This window comes from Pithys albifrons, chromosome 29 (genome assembly GCF_047495875.1).
Source record: "Pithys albifrons albifrons isolate INPA30051 chromosome 29, PitAlb_v1, whole genome shotgun sequence".
In the NCBI taxonomy this organism is placed as follows: domain Eukaryota; kingdom Metazoa; phylum Chordata; class Aves; order Passeriformes; family Thamnophilidae; genus Pithys; species Pithys albifrons.
The window spans coordinates 2,763,318-2,779,782 of NC_092486.1; the positions used below are offsets into that span (position 1 = coordinate 2,763,318).

General features: G+C 51.2%; 1 protein-coding gene across 1 annotated transcript; it reads right to left on the reverse strand.

The window, feature by feature from the left end:
• NEFM (neurofilament medium chain) lies at positions 1-5,067 on the reverse strand. The gene is made up of 3 exons (XM_071579184.1): positions 3,945-5,067; positions 3,317-3,441; positions 1-1,986 (listed from the first exon to the last, which is right to left on the reverse strand). The coding sequence occupies exons 1-3, from the start codon at positions 5,004-5,006 to the stop codon at positions 627-629; spliced, it is 2,547 nt and encodes an 848-aa protein (XP_071435285.1). The 5' UTR covers positions 5,007-5,067; the 3' UTR covers positions 1-626.
• Positions 5,068-16,465: the final 11,398 nt, after the last annotated feature.

Sequence of the window (16,465 nt, forward strand, 5' to 3'; positions counted from 1 at the left end):
TCGTGTTTCCAGGATTGACCTTTATTGAGCAAGAACTGCTGTGACTGTTTTACATCAAACACCCAAAGGTTGCGCACTGTGCATGTCAACGAGGTTCTCCCAGGAGCAAAAGTCCACCCTAATTGCACCAGTGAGGTAAACATAATTATTTATAAGTAGCTTTTTTTTTTAATCATTATTATTATTTTTTTAAGGCTACGAGAGTTCTGGTTCTCATGAATATTCTATGACTGTTTCCTGCTTGGTTTTGGCTCAGTTGGTTCTTTGCATAATACACCTTAAATCGTCCCTCAGATACGTCCCTCCAACAGCTCAGGAAATTCAGAAAAGCTTCCTCTGCACATTTCATCTCATGCACTATTAGTAGTAATTTTTTTTTTAATTTTTTTTTTTTTGGTAGATTTCCCCAAGCTCTGTGGAGGGAGTACATCTTGAGCCTGCATGCATTCCCCCCCCCTTCCCTATATTGCACGAAAAAGGAAAATACTGTGTGTCTGGAGCCTCCAGGAGAGAACCCGTTCTGCTTTGAAGCCGTCACTCACATGCATTTGGCAGCTGTCGTATGGCTTAACCTTTTGCACCCACCCAAGCTCTGGAATTGGTTGGAATTGTAGCTATGGTTGCTTTTAGTCGCTCTCTTTAATCTCCTTTACCACGGCGTGTGAAGTGACTTTCTCCACTTTCTTGGTGGACACCAACTTCTCCTCGAAGCTCTCCTCGTGCTCCTCCACCTTCTGCGTGACGGTCACCGACTTGGTGACGAACGCGGTTCCGCTGTCCCCGCCCTCCCCCGTGATCTTCTCCACCTTCTTGGTCACCACAATCTTCTCCCCCTTGTCCTCGATGGGACTCACATCAAGGCCATTGGTGACAACTCCCTTGTCTTCCTCCTCCTTCTCTTTGGCTTCCTCTTCCTTCTTCTCCTCCACCTCCCCGTTCACCGCAATGTCTTCTTTCCTGGCCTCCTTCTCGGCCTCGGCGCTGACTTTGGTTCCCTTGGTGGCAGTGATGGTCTCCTCCACCACGGCCTTGGCATCTTTGGCAGGGGAGGGGGGTTTCTCTGGGGAACGAGGTTTCTCTGGGGAATGGGGTTTCTCTGGGGAACGGGGTTTCTCTGGGCTTGGCACCTTCTCAGGCGTTCGCAGCTTCTCAGGGCTCGGCGCCTTCTCGGGCGTTCGCGGCTTCTCAGGAGTTCGTGGCTTCTCCGGCGTCAGCTTCTCCAGGGCCACTGCCTTCTCCACCTTCTCGGGGGTCCCAGCCTTCTCAGGGGTCCCAGCCTTCTCGGGGGAGGTTACCTTTGGTGTTGCAGGTTTCTCTGGAGACGCTGCTTTCTCCTCCTCCTTGGCCACTTTCTCCACCTTCTGTTCTTTCGCTGCTTCCGCAGCTTTTTCTTTCTGGGGGGCCTTGGCTGGTTCTGTTACAGGGGATTTGGGGGGGGATTTAGGGGGGGACTTTGAGGGAGGTGTTTTGACCTTCTCTGCCTTTGCTGCCACCTCTTCAGCTTTGCCCTTGGCCTCAGCTTCCTCCTCTTCCTCAGCCTCCTCCCCTTCTTCCTTTTCCTCGATTTCCTCTTTTTCAGAACCACCTTCTTCTGCTGCGTCAGATTTTGCAGCTTCTTCTTCCTCCTCTGCTTCCTCTTCCTCCTTCTCTTCTTCCTCAGCTGCTTCTTCTGCAGCAGCTTCTTCCTCTGCAGCTGCTTCTTCTGCCTTTTCTTCCTCCTGCTCTTCCTGCTGTGCCTTGGCTGCCATTTCTTCTGCAACAGCTGTCAGGGCATCTTCCATTTCAGACTTTTCATCCTCCACCTTCGTCTCTTCAATGATTTCTTCTACAAACTTGTGCTGGACCTTCAGCTTTGGCGGTTCAATTTTTGTTTTCTGAATTTTGGTGGATGCTATTGTGACAGATGGTTGTCTGTGTGTGAATATGGGACCAGTAATGCTTCCAGAGAAGGCACTGAATCTTGTCTCTTCACCCTCCAGCAGCTTCCTAAGGGAATCAGGAGGGAAAAAATCAAAAAGAAAATGAGCATAAAACTCAACAAAAATTGGAAGAACTGTGATTGCTCATCCCTAGAAGTGTTTAAGGTCAAGTTGGAGCAACTTGGTCTGGTGGAAGGTTGTGGTAGGGGGTTGAAATAAGATGGTCTTTAAGATCCCTTCCAACCAAAACCCTTTCCTGATTCTGTAAGATCTCCCTGTCAGCAGGATGGAACAACTTTGCTCATGGAATCTGCTGGAAGGGACCAGCACAGTCCTTGCTCACAGCCCCAGTTCAGCTTCCCCTGAATCTGCTCCTTTGCAAAACTCACACTCAGCAAACAGCTTTTTCCATTGTGCAAACATAACACCTTCTGTGATCAGCTGAAACTCATCCTGAAGGTCAAGAACATTAATTGGGGCATGAACCAGGAGAGAGAGGGGCTAAATAATTGATTTTCTAGGATGCATTATGAGGAGCCAAACAGAACTGGACACAGCCAACAGACCCGACCCAAGTGTTGTGGCTGAGCCATTCAGAGCTGGTTAAACCTCAGTAATTTGGGCACCTTTCTTGTGTGAATATAAAAACTGGAGACTGGTTCAGCTCACTTTGGCAGCAGAGCAGCTACAGAGCCCAGGGTGTCTGTGTGTCTGTCTGAACAACCCCAGGAATTTAAACAGATTTTTTGTTTGTTTTACTTCTATTCAAATGCATGATTGTCATCTAAGCCTGTGACCCAGAAAGATCAGCAGCTCTCCCGATGGAAAGTTCTGAAGAGACACAAAAGAGACTAAAAAAACCTGCCAGGTGATGGCAACAGCAAGCAACGTTCGGCTCCGGATTAGAGCGGGGGCCTCTGAAGGAAAGTTGAGCAAGAAAAGCAGAACTGTTTGTGACAGGCAGATCAGCACTCCCTGCTCGAAACCATGATCAAGCAAGAGCACTGTCTCTTCCCGGCGATAAAAGGGAATTCGAGTGACAAGGACAGCTCGCTTGGCATATGCAAAGCGAAGAGGAATTAAAAATAAACTCGTCTTTTGCTGTATCTTCTGGTTTTGCAGCCAAGGACAGAATGCGGCACGGGTGCCACTGCACTGAGTCACTGCTGTCCTGTGCCCACGGGGCTTGCTGGGAGCTCTGCCACTGATTAGCTGGTCCCTAATGACCTTCGGGGCTCTCGCTGCTCTGCACAACGGCTGCAATCATTTAGTTAAGCTCTAATTTCACTCGTGTTCACTGCAGGCAGATATTTCTTAGCTGTGGGAAAGCTTCCCAGGCCAGCAGCATCTGCAGTGCTATTAATATTCCAGACATGTCTGCAGTGGTCCTACTGTACCTGTATGCAGCAATTTCAATATCCAGGGCCATCTTGACATTGAGGAGGTCCTGGTATTCCCTCAAGTGACGTGCCATTTCCCACTTTGTTCCTCTAAGCTCGTTTTCCAGCTGGTGAATCGTGTCCTGCAAGGGAGAGGCACAAAAACCTCTGTGACACGGCCATCCGCCTCCCGCGGGGACAGAGCCGGCAAAAGTTGCCAAAAAGGACTTTTAGAAACTCCCCGCGCCGCTTTGGGAGGCAGGGCCGGGAGCTGAGCAGGACCCACCCGCTGCCACCATCCTTCCTCCACCCCCGCTCCCGCATCCTCGCCGCGGAACCGGCGCCGGGTACCTCCCGCATCCCTCCCCGCCGGGCTTCGGGCTCCTCCCGCATCCCTCCCCGCGCGGTGGGCACCGGGCACCTCCCGCATCCCTCCCCGAGCGGCGGGCACCGGGCACCTCCCGCATCCCTCTCTGCCGGGCTTCGGGCTCCTCCCGCATCCCTCCTCCCCGGGTTCGGGGCTCCTCTCGCATCCCTCCCCGCGCGGTGGGCACCGGGCACCTCCCGCAGCCCTCCCCGAGCGGCGGGCACCTCCCGCAGCCCTCCCCCCCGGGCTCGGGGCACCTCCCGCATCCCTCCCCGATACCTGATAAGTGGTGAGGTCGTTGTTGTGGCGCTCCTCGATGTCGCTGAGCTGCCGCTCCAGGGACTCCTTGGTGCCGCGCACCGACTCCAGCTCGATGCTCTTGGACTGCAGCTGGCGGCGGTACTCGGCGATCTCCTCCTTGGCGGAACGGATCGCCTCCTTGTTCTGCTCGGCCGCCTCTGTGAGCTTGGCATAGCGGCACTTGAACCACTCCTCGGCCTGGTGCATGTTGTGGTCGGACTGGCACTCCAGCTGGGCGCGGATCTCCTTCAGCGCCGTCGTCAGGTCGGTCTTCAGGTAGTCCTTCCTCTCCACGGTGGCGTGCGACGCCTGGAGCTGCGCCAGCAGCTCGGCCACCTCCTCCTCGTGGTTGCCCCTCAGGAAGGCCACCTCGTCCTGCAGCGACTGCACCTTCTTGTCCAGCTCCGCCCGCATCAGCGAGGCCTCCTCCATCTCCTTGCGCAGGGCGCGGATCGTCGCCTCCGTCTCGTCTCGCAGCCTCGCCTCATCCTCGAAGCGCTCCCGCAGGCGCTGGATGTCCTCCTCGATGTGCTCCGAGTCCAGCTGGATCTGCGCCTTCTCGTGGCTCACCTGCTCGAGCGCCCCGCGCAGCTCCCGCAGCTCCTGCTCGTAGGCGTCGCTGAGCTGCGCCCGCCCGGCGTGTTTCTGCCGCAGCGCCGCCAGCTCCGCCTCGATCTCCTTGTTCTGCTGCTCCAGGTAATGCACCTTCTCGATGTAGCCGGCGAAGCGGTCGTTGAGTCCCTGCAGCTGCTCCTTCTCGTTGGAGCGGCTCAGCTTGAGCTCGGCCGCTCCGTTGAGCAGCGAGGACTGGCTCACGTCCAGGCTCTCGGCAGAGCTGAGCACGGTGGAGCCGTAGGCGGCCCGCGGCCCGCCGAGGTTGGGGCGCTTGTAGGACGAGGACACGGAGCTGCCCGAGCCCCTCGACCACGACTGCGAGCGGAAGCCGCTGGACGGGGACGCGCTGGCGCGGCTGTAGGTGGCGCGGGTCTCGGTGACCCGGCGGTACGAGGGGTTGCCCAGGGGCTCCATGGTGTAGCTCATGGTTGGGGGCGCTGGGGGCGGCGGTGCGGGGCTGCTCCGGCCGCCGCCGCCCCTTATAAAGCCCCGCCGGGCGGCTGCGGGGCGGCCCCGCACACGTGTGTGGGGGGCGGCTCCGCCGGCCCGGCCCCGCGCCCGCCCCCCGCCCCGCCCCGACTGCCCCTGCCCTTCCCTTCCCTCGGCCCGGCTCCCCCTGCCCGGCCCCTGACGCCCCCCGTGCCCCTTCCCCACCGCCCCTTGCCGTTGCTTCTGCCCCCGCTGCCTTCCCCTTCATCCCCCTTCTCCTTTCCCACGGCTCCTCCCTTCCCATTCCCAGCCCATTCCCCCTTGTCCGCGCTCCCCCGGCTCCCTCCTTCCTCCCCTTGCTCCCCCTTCCCTTTCCCTGTTCCTTCCCTCTTGCCCTGCTCTTTCCCCCCCACCCCCTCCCTAGGCCATCACCCTCTTTCTTTTCTTCCTTTCTTTCCTTCCTTCCTTCCCTTCTTTCCTTCCTTCCCTTCTTTCTTTCCTTCCTTCCTTCTCTTCTTTCTTTCCTTCCTTCCTTTCTTCTTTCCTTTCTTTCCATTCTTTCTTTTCTTCCCTTCCTTTCCTTCATTTCTATTTCCCTTTCCCACTTTCTTTTCCTTGTTTTCCACCTTTCTGACATTTCTTTTCCCTCTTTTCCCCTCTTCCCTCTCTTTGCTGCCCCTCAGACCCCCCTTCCCGCAGCGACCAAAGCGGAGAGGAGCGCGATCGGTCGGGGGGTCGCAGAGCAGGGTAGGGCCAGGGGTCGGGGATCGTGGGCTGGGATCAGGGACAGGGATGGGGGAGCGGGGACCGGGATCTGGGAGCGGGGACCGGGTTCTGGGAACAGGGACCAGGATCTGCCATTGGGAACGGGACCGGGGACTGGGAAGCGGCGGCTGCATCACCACGGACAGCTCCCACCGGGCACTGATCGGGGTCGGGACCGCCCTCGGGTGGGGAGTCCAAGGGGGTCCTTGGGCCAAAGGGGACCCCCGGATGGGTGGGGAGGGTCCAAGCCCCCCGTCCCCCCCTGCCCAGGCGGGGTCTGGCGAGCCAAGGTGGCAGCGGGCGGGGGAGGAGGCGGCTCTGCGGCACCGGGCGCTCCTGCAGGGCTCTCTCTAAGAGTTTGGAAGACCCCCTGGCACCCCAAATTCTTCTTCTCCCCCTCTCCTCCTTCCTCTCTTTTCCTCCCACTCTGATCTAACGCTTGGTGCATTGCTCGGGAAGAAATTCGTCCTTGAAAGCGTGTTAAAAATTGTGTTTACATGATAAAATGTACTTTGTCGGGGCTGCATTCCAGAGCTTGGCCACCATCCAGACTCTGAGCCGCTCTTGGAGGGATTACAGCGACGGAGGAAAATGTTTAGTAAGCTGCAAAGAGAGGAAAAAAAAACCCAACCAAAAGCCAAAAAACCCCCAAAACTGCTGGTGCTTGAAAAATCCCTGCCACAGCTCCCTTGGAAAAGCAGAGGAATTCTGAGGGGGGAGAGTTCATTAAGAAGGTGCTGAAAAGGGTCTGTGTGTGTTCACAGCCTGAATTTTGAAGGAGGATAAAGCCCAAATCTCCTCAAAGATCGCCTGGGTGATTCAGCCCGGGCCACACACGCCCAGGATGAGTCCGGGAGGTTCGAGGGCCGGGGTTAAACTTGGCGAGCACATGGAGCAGCAGCGCTCCCCTCTGCTGGCTCATTAATATGATGCTGTCATAGGACTGCAGCACTGCAGTCGGAGCAGGACTCCCGGTTAGTTATCCCTGGATCTGCCCGGCTGGATTTGCAGACACAGCCCCTTCCAGCCTCGGTGTAACCTCTGGAGTTTCATATTAACACACCCGGGGAAGGTTTGATCCTAAGGAAGCAATCACGGCTTTTAAATCAGCTTCATTAATTCCACTCAAAGTTTTCTCCATAGACACGTTGGATTTCTTTGGGAAGTCAAAACAGAATTACTGGCCATTAGGGCATTGCATTGTGTTTCTTTTTAGGGAAAAAGGTATTCTATGATCTGGTTTATTAATGTTATTTTTTTCCCTGAGAAGTAAAGACTGGAAGGGGAAAACAGATCCTGGTTTTATACATAAGGAAAACTTCCAGTAGAAGAGAACACAGAAGTTGCTTGGGAGCTTTTATTATCCATTTAATCTTCTGAAAACAAGGGAATGCTGTTGGAACAACAAGCAAGGAGGGGCATCTGGAACTTTGTAATGAAACTGCCTTTCATTAAATACCTCGATGTTTTAAATCCACTTACCCAGGATGCAAAATAAATTGTTGCTTTATAATCAAGCAGTGACAGCCTTTGATTTAATTCTTTAATCCCGAGATCAAGCAATGCAAACTCTTACAGAACACAAGACTCCTCATGATGCATGTGGATTACCTTAAAAATCGGGATATTTAGGTGAGAAAAAGTTTGAATTCACAGAGGCATTTACAGGCAGAAATCGTTGTGAAATCAAGTGCAGTGCTTGAATTGCAAGCACAGCCTTGCAATGGGAATTTCTGGTCCCTGGGCAGATGCAGATGGACAGAGCTCCTGCTCCATTATCCTGAAGGTGATTTGAAGGTTAAAATGAGTCAGGGAAATCAGTCTGAAATGGTGCCTTATTTCTCTTTCTTCCCTCCCTATCAATCTCCTCTTGGGAGATTTTAAAATGCAGACCAATATTTCTGGAGAACTTTTTTTTTTATTATTATTTTTTGCCCCAAAGTGGAATAAATAAATATTTTGTGCTTGAGAACAAAAAGCAACCTGATGTCTCAGGCTTTGAGGCAGGAGGAGGGAAGGAAGAGACACTCCCATGGAAGGGGAAAAGCAGCAGCATTGATTTGAATCTTGATTATTCACCATTGACAAACCTGCAGAAAAGAAATACTGTTATTATGGGAGGGTGAGTCTGAGTCCTGCAGATTCCATAAAAAAAGAAAGAAAATACAGGGGGTGGAGCAGCACAACAACCAAACTCCTTCAAGGGAGAAGGGATTAAAATATGACCAATGATAATGAAATCACTGGAGTATCTGAAAAGGAAATATTGAGTCAGATGAGTGGAATGAAAGGGGGTCTGGGGTGGGGGTTTTATTTATTTATAGACAGACAATAGAATGAAGAATCTTGGCAGATAATACAGTGTGGTTGGAACTATTAAAATATATATTTATCAGCTTAAAGGGTGTTGGTAAGTCACTGCCTGTTGTTAATTTAAACCTGATTTAAGCTTAGCTTAAGCAATTTAAGCCTAAATAGGCCTTGGTGATATCCATGCAAGGGGGACAAACAGTAACAGCAGAAGGAATTTTGTCAGGAAATCAGAATTTGGCCCATTTTATTTTCCACCCCACAGAGGGATGGGAACTGGTGTGAGTCCCCAAGCCCCAGAATTTATTCTGATTTATGCCAGCTGGAGACCTTGAGCTCCTCAAACCTTATTTGATCCCCCTAAACTTACAATAAATAATGCCCCAGGTAATCAGCTGGTGGAAATTGGGCTCATTCCAGCTGAGCCAAGAGAGCAAGGAGGGCCATTTGAGCCCAGCTGAGCACAAGTCCTGGGAGCATTTCAGCAGAGACAGCTTTGGAGGAAAACACTGGGATTTATGGCCTCAGGGCTGGTGGAGGCTGAATTTTTAAAGAGATTTTTAATTTTCTTGTCATTTTTTTCAGGGTCTTGAGATTGGAATTACCAGGTTTGGGTGTGGGGGTTAGTAATGGATTATAATGATCATTCACTTTGTCTTCAGCATCCCCTGGGGGCACCTGGAAGAGACGAGAGAAGGGCATGGAATCGACCGATTGGGTTGGAAAAGCCCTCCAAGATCATCGAGTCCAACCCTTGATCCAACCCCACTGTGATCACCAGCACAGAGTGCCCTGGGCTGGTGATCACAGTAGGGTTGGATCAAGACGTGGTGGATTCTCCCTCAGTGCCACATCCACAGAATCACAGAATGGATTGGGTTGGAAAAGCCCTCCAAGATCATCAAGTCCAACCCTTGGTCCAACTCCAGTCCCTTTACCAGATCATGGCACTCAGTGCCACGGCCAAGCTCAGGTTCAAACCCTCCAGGGATGGGGAATCCACCCCCTCTCCGGGCAGCCCATTCCAATCCCTGAGCACTCTCTCTGCAAAGAATTTCTTTCTGCTCTCCAACTTCAATTTCCCCTGGCAGAGCTTGAGCCCATCGTGCCCCCTTGTCCTATTGCTGAGTGCCTGGGAGAAGAGACCAACCCCCACCTGGCCAGAACTTCCCTTCAGGCAGTTCCAGACAGTGCTGAGGTCACCTCTGAGCCTCCTCTTCTCCAGGCTGAACACCCCCAGCTCCCTCAGCCTCTCCCCACAGCACTTGTGCTCCAGTCCCTTCTCCAGCCTCGTTGCTCTTCTCACTTGGGTTGGAAGAGACCTCTGAGATCATCAAATCCAACCCTTGATCCAACCCCACTGGGATCACTCTGGCACTCTGTGCCCTGGGCTGGTGATCACAGTGGGGTTGGATCAAGACATGGTGGATTCTCTGTCCCTGGAGGTGTTTCAGAGGACACTCAGTGCCACATCCAGTCCCTTCTCCAGCCTCGTTGCTCTTCTCACTTGGGTTGGAAGAGACCTCTGAGATCATCAAGTCCAACCCTTGATCCAACCCCACTGGGATCACCAGCCCAGGGACACCTTCCACTGTCCCAGGGACACCTTCCACTGTCCCAGGGGGCTCCAGCCTGGCCTTGGGCACTCCCAGGGATGGAGCAGCCACAGCTTCTCTGGCAATCCCATCCCAGCCCCTCCCCACCCCCACAGCCAGGAATTCCTTCCTAATATCCCATTTGAATCTGCCTTCTTTCAGTTTAAAGCCATTCCTTTGTTCCTTCCAGAACAGTCTCTACAAATATTACAAACACAATTTCCAAGGCCACTCGTGCTCCTTTTTATTTCCCACCTGAGCCCATCCAGAGCCTCATTTCCAGGGGTGGAGCAGCCACAGCTTCTCTGGGAATTCCATCCCAGCCTCTGCCCACCCTCCCAGCCAGGAATTCCTTCCCAGTATCCCACCTAACCCTGCCCTCTGGCAGTTGAAAGCAGATTCAGCACAGAAATGAGCTGTGACCCTTCTCGGTGACATTTCTGAAGTGATGGCCACGTCCAGAGACAGATATTGGAAAACTTGATTCTAGAGAAGCCAAAATGTGACACAGCAGAAACCAGAGTGGCTGGAACAGTTTTCTCTTCAGGTCCAAAGAGTTTGGAGGTGAAGGTCAATGAGGTGGAGTCAGAAGTGAGATCTCAACTACTTAAGGAGTGAACTCCAGGATGACTCTGAGCCTGTTTCCCTCCTCTGGATGCTGCAGAACTTGTCCCTTCAGGCACACAAAGGATCAACTCTGAGCCAGAACACACAAAACCTCAGCATTGAGTGCCCGAGATGAAAAGCAAAGGGAGGGACTGGCTTTGCTTCTCAGTTCACTGCTCAGTTCTCCTACATGTGTTGTCTGATGCCTCACACTGCAAACTGCCATCCAGAAAATACATATCCAGGTCAGGGTAGCAATTTTCTGGTGATAAAGTGATCAAAAATAGCTCTTCCTACCTCGTTTGGAGAGTTGGTTTGTCTTTTTTTTTTTTTTCTCCCCTCAGTCTTCCCTTTCTAAAAATATCACTTTGAAAAGTGGCTGCAATTCTCCTTTTATGACCATTTTCCTGGAGCTTTACATCCCACATGACAACCCTGCCATAGGGCAGAGCTATTTTTAGGGAGCTGCTTCCCAGGAATAAAATAAAATAAAATAAAATAAAATAAAATAAAATAAAATAAAATAAAATAAAATAAAATAAAAATAAAATAAAATAAAATTAAAAATAAAAAAAAAGGAGAGGAATTCTTGTGGGCTGAAAATGAGGGGAATTTGGGCACTACAACAGCTCCCAGGGGTGTCATTTTGGGGACTGAATTCCCACTTTTCAACACCTTGGCAGCACATGGATGGGGAGGTCCTGCCAAGAAAACCTACCTGGATTCATGTGCAACCACATCAATATTTAGGCTCAGCTTTGCCCAAATCCCTCCTGTCTGGACAGGTTTGCTCGGGGTGTTCTGGACCTGACACCAAACCTGGAGATCAATGGATCTTCACAGCAAAAAATGGGGCTGAGAGCTCTGGGAAGTGTCAAGGTTTGGAGCTGGGGAGCTCTGGGGCAAACTGGAAGGGAATTTAAAATCAAAATTCAAATGCAAGTTAAAATCAGAGTTAAACCCAGTGGAGCTCCAGAGATGCTCTGGTTGGGAACAGAGCCTGTAATTGTAGAGTTAAGTTGGATGTTGGGAAGAAACTCTTCCCTGGGAGGGTGGGGAGGGATGGGATGGAATTCCCAGAGAAGCTGTGGCTGCTCCATCCCTGGGAGTGTCCAAGGCCAGGTTGGAGCTACCTGGGCTAGTGGAAGATGTCCCTGCCCATGGCAAGAGGTGAGATGAGATGATCCTCAAGTCCCTCCCAACCCAAACCATTCCAGGACTCTGTAATCCAGGAGGAGTTGTGGTCCCAGAGCCCAGCCCTCCCTCTGCAGGGCTGATCCATGGCAGCTGCCAGTGCTCTGTGTGAGGGCTCAGCTCCTCAGGTCCAACTGTGTCCATCTCCTCAGGTGCATCCCTGTGTTCATCTCCTCAGGTTTGTTTGTGTTCATCTCCTCACGTACATCTGAGTTTATCTCCACTGGTTGATTTGTGTTCATCTTCTCAGGTTCTTCTGTGTTCATCTCCTACCTCTGTGTCCATCTCCTCAGGTCCATCTGTGTCCATCTCCTCAGGCCCATCTCTGTCCATCTCCTCAGGTTCGTCTGAGTTCATCTCCTACCTCTGTGTTCACCTCCTTAGGTCCATCTCTGTCCACCATCTCCTCAGGTCTCTCTGCATTCATCTCCTATCTCTGTGTCCATCTCCTCAGGTTTCTCTGTGTTCATCTCCTCAGGTCCATCTCTGTTCATCTCAGGTCCATCTGTGTCAATCTCCTCAGGTCCCCCTCTGTCCATCTCCTCAGGTCCATCTGTGTTCACCTCCTCAGGTCCATCTGTGTCCATCTCCTCAGGTCCATCTGTCTACCATCTCCTCAGGTTTCTCTGCAGTCATGTCCTATCTTTGTGTTCATCTCCTCAGGTCCATCTGTGTCCATCTCCTCAGGTCCATCTGTGTCCATCTCAGGTCCATCTGTGTCCATCTCCTCAGGTCTATCTCTGTTCATCTCAGGTCCATCTGTGTCCATCTCCTCAGGTCCATCAGTGTCCATCTCCTCAGGTCCATCTGTGTCCATCTCCTCAGGTCCATCTGTGTCCATCTCAGGTCCATCTGTGTCCATCTCCTCAGGTCCATCTGTGTCCATCTCTTCAGGTCCATCTCTGTTCATCTCAGGTCCCCCTCTGTCCATCTCCTCAGGCCCATCTGTGTCCATCTCCTCAGGTCCATCTGTGTCCATCTCTTCAGGTCCATCTCTGTTCATCTCAGGTCCCCCTCTGTCCATCTCCTCAGGCCCATCTGTGTCCATCTCCCCAGGTCCCCCTCTGTCCATCTCCTCAGCTCCTGGCCCTGCCTCCCTGTGGTCCCCACCCCTCAGGGAGCAGCAGCTCCGGGACCTTTACCTTGCCCTTCTTTCATTGCCTTGTTTTTCACCGAGGTCCAAGAAGTGCCCTCAGATCTCCAGGATATTCCGATTTCCCAACAAAAGACCCAACACCACCAAACACGTTCTCCCCACCAGTCTAATTTGTATCTGGGTTAATTGCTCTCCTGCTGGAGCTTTAATTGATTTGTGTGGAGACATCCAGCGAGAGGCTTCAGCTCAGTCAGAGCTCCACAAAACTGCAGAGGCTCCTTATTTTTCTTTTTAATCAGCACTAAAGGCAGAGTGGCCCTTGCAAAGGGCTGCTGAGCTCTCAGAGGGATCACTTCTCGTGGAGATGCTGAACAGAAAATATTATTTTGCTGAACGGAGCTGGGAGAGGTTTTTCCAGGTGAGACTATTCCACAGAAAATCAGGAAAAAAGGGACTATTAAAGCAGTGAAACTTGGAGGACTTTCCTTGCGTTTTACTGGTGAGAATTTGAGAATATTCGTTGTCTTTTTTTGGCCCAAGAGCTCCAAAGAGCAACCTGATTTATAGAAATCCAAGCCTTGTTCTGGCTGCAGTGGCAGTTCCATCTCTCCAGGCTTCTTCTTGCAACATCTAAATAACCTTCTCAGTAGAAATAACCGTAAGTTGATTAGGAGGGAAGCAATAAATACAAATCAAATCGAATCATGCGGAGACTCCCGGAAAGAAAATCAATAATTTCAGGCGTGTGTTTTGCAAACTCGTGTTATTGGGGGGGAAAAAAACCCCAACCCCACATGTGGCCTCTGTAAGTCTTGATTAAGCAGGAGCTACAAATCTTTCCTTTTGTCTCAGAGGTCTCAGTTGGGGGGGGAAAATTCAGAATTTTTTATATAAATTTCAAAGCAATGGTGTCACTTTGTCCCAAGTCAGAGATGGAGTGAACAGAACACGCAGGTGGGACAGGCTGGGAAAGCCAAGAGGGGATGGAGCACAAAGGGATGTTTACAGGGAGCTGCTTGTGGCAATTCTGAAATTATTCCATAACCTGATTTCAGAAATGGAAAATCCAGAGGTAATTTTTAGTGCTCTTTTTTTTTTGTGTTTTTCTGGACATCAGCTCAGCTCAGTGACTCCGAGGTGGTCACGAGGCAGGAGCTTGTTTTTCATCTGGGATGGAAGGAAAGCTCATCAAAAATGTGGTTTTTTGAAATTTGCCAGGATAAAATTTAATTCTATATTCCTTTTTTGTATTCACTGAAGTCCTGGAGACTCCAACAATCCTGTTTTTTATGTCTGGCTCATCCTCCCCCATGCAGGATTTTTTCTTATCCCCACTAAAGGGAGCGTGAGAAGGACACACAGGGGTAGAAAACATCTCAACATCCCAAATTTCCAGTGACCTTCAGAGATTCTGTGGCCACAGCGATGCCACAAGACCACAAGATGCCAACTTGGGGCTTCCTTTTCCATTCCAAGCTTCAGACTGACATTATCTCTAATTAACTGGCTCCACATCAATTAATTTCCTGTGGAAACCACTTGGAGAGAAGGATTTTCAAGCTCTCACGTGTAAATCTCAAGGTCAGAATGTTGTGCATCATCCCTTGGGACACTCCTGGCCTTGGCACAGCAGGTTGGGCCTGGAATTCTGTCAGATGCAGGACTCAGAATTACAAAAATAAAGCAAAAATATTCTCTTAACTCATCTCTTAACCCAATTTTCTTAATTATCCGGTGGGAATTATTTGTGGGGAAGGACAGAAAGCTTCACCTGATGGTGTCATTCCCTCTGAGATGCAAATCTGCTCCCTCTGCACCCCTTTCTGTGCCCTGCCCTGCCCTCTCCACCCTCACCCCACAGGGCAAGATGGCACCAACCCTGTGCCAGTGGCTCCCACTGGTTTTCCTGCTGGTTTTCCCCCTTTCCCAATGCAATGCCCTCTCCTGCCAGGGGCAGAAACACCACCCACTGTGGAGCTGCTGCTGTTGCTCCTGACAAGGTGAACCATTCCTGGCTTTGTGCCACGCTGAGGAGTCCAGGGTGACACAGAACTCGTGGCCTCATGTCTGGAACACACACCCAGCCAGGAAAACACTCTGCCCTCTCCTTGCCCACCTGGATCACCTGGGTTGTCCTTGGCATGGCACGCCCTGCCCAAGTCAGCAGACAGCAGGCACAGCCTTATCCAGCTTTTTCCTTGGATGGAACTCCTGGGAGCTTCCCAAGGTCAGGCTGCGGCAGCTGGGGAGGTTTCAGTGGGATTTTCCTGATCCTTTTCCAGCCCAACTCACCACTGGTGTGACAGATGCTGCCCTACCACAAATCAGGCTCCTTAACGAGCTTTCCCCCCTCCCAAAGCTTTTTCCAAATGGAATTCTCTCTCCTGTTATTCCTGCTGGGGAATATAAACTGTGCACCCTGTTTGGTTTGAGCATTAATGGAATAATCCCCAAAAAAGGGATCCCCTGCCCTGCAGGGAGGGGGCTGAGGCAGCACTTCCTGCACAAGGGGCAGGAATGGCACTGCCAGGCACTGGGCACTGGAACAGGCTCTTCCTGCTCATCCCAGGGAAAGGCAGGAGCAAATCCCTGCCCTTGCCAGGGGTGACTCTGCAGAGCTGCAGTGGAAAGGGACAGAAGTCCCAGGGGGTGGCTGCTGACGTCGGTGGTGCGAATGAGAGCAGCTTCCTCCTCCTCCTCCTCTTCCTCCTCCTGCTCCTCTTCCTCCTCCTCCTCTTCCTCCTCCTGCTCCTCCTCCTCCTCCTCCTCCTCCTCCTCCTCCTCCTCTTCCTCTTCCTCTTCCTCCTCCTCCTCTGCTCCAGCTGCCCTTGCCCTGAGAATGAGAACTCAACCCAATGGGTTGGCTGCTCCTGTGCAGCTGAAACTGTTGGCTGTAATACATTAAAAACTGGAATATTTAAAATATTTTGGGATTTACTGGACACTTGCCCAACCCCAGGGATTTTTCTTTGCTTCTCTGTCCTCTCTCCCATATTCTCTTACTCTTCTTTGGCAGTGTTTTCTTGGAGAACCACCTGAACACAGTTCTGGGCACACACTGGTGCTCCCAGTGCTTCTCAGACACAACAAAAATGTTTCTAAGGATCCACTGACTCTGTAAAATAAAGTCTATATTAAAAAACCTCCAAGTTTTGCTTCTCCTGAATATTTTTATAATGTTACTGCATCACCCTCAGTGCCCCCAGCAGGAGTAGGGATGAACTTCTCATTACGTTAAAGAAAAAAATGACAGTGTAGAGAATTTGTACTTAAAAAACAGGCTCAGGAAAGTTTCAGGAATTTCTGCTCCTAATTCTGCATTCCCAGCAAAGCAGCTGCCCCTGAGGCTGCTCAGGTATTACCCTGAGGTCAGAATTCCACTGCACAGCACCCAACAAAAGAATTGGTTTACTCTCATGTGGTGCATTTATTAGACCTGAATGTTCTCCCCCTCTTTGCTGAGAATAAATATTAGATAATTACACCAAGTTCTCCCTGTGAGTTTAGTGGGTTTGGGAACGAATTTGTTGGATTGAGTTTCCACCTCCATTAGAAGCCAAACCCATCCCTTCCAGTCCCTGATTTTTATTGTTTAAGCAGGTCATTAAATCAAAAGGTGCAGCATGAAATCCTCTGGCAGGATGAAGGGCTGCAACGACAGTTCTCATCTGTGCCCTGCTTTGTCCTGGGCACCAGGAGAGGTGACTCTGGGACTGATGCCAAAGCATTCCCCTCTTCCAAAAGGAGCTTTATGAGCATTCTCATTGATCAGGCCCTTGGTGTCACACCTCAAAGGTGTGTCTGCAGCCTTTGGGTGTCACTTGGTATAGACATAGATAGATATATAGATAGATATAGAAATATATATGGATATAGATATATAGATACAG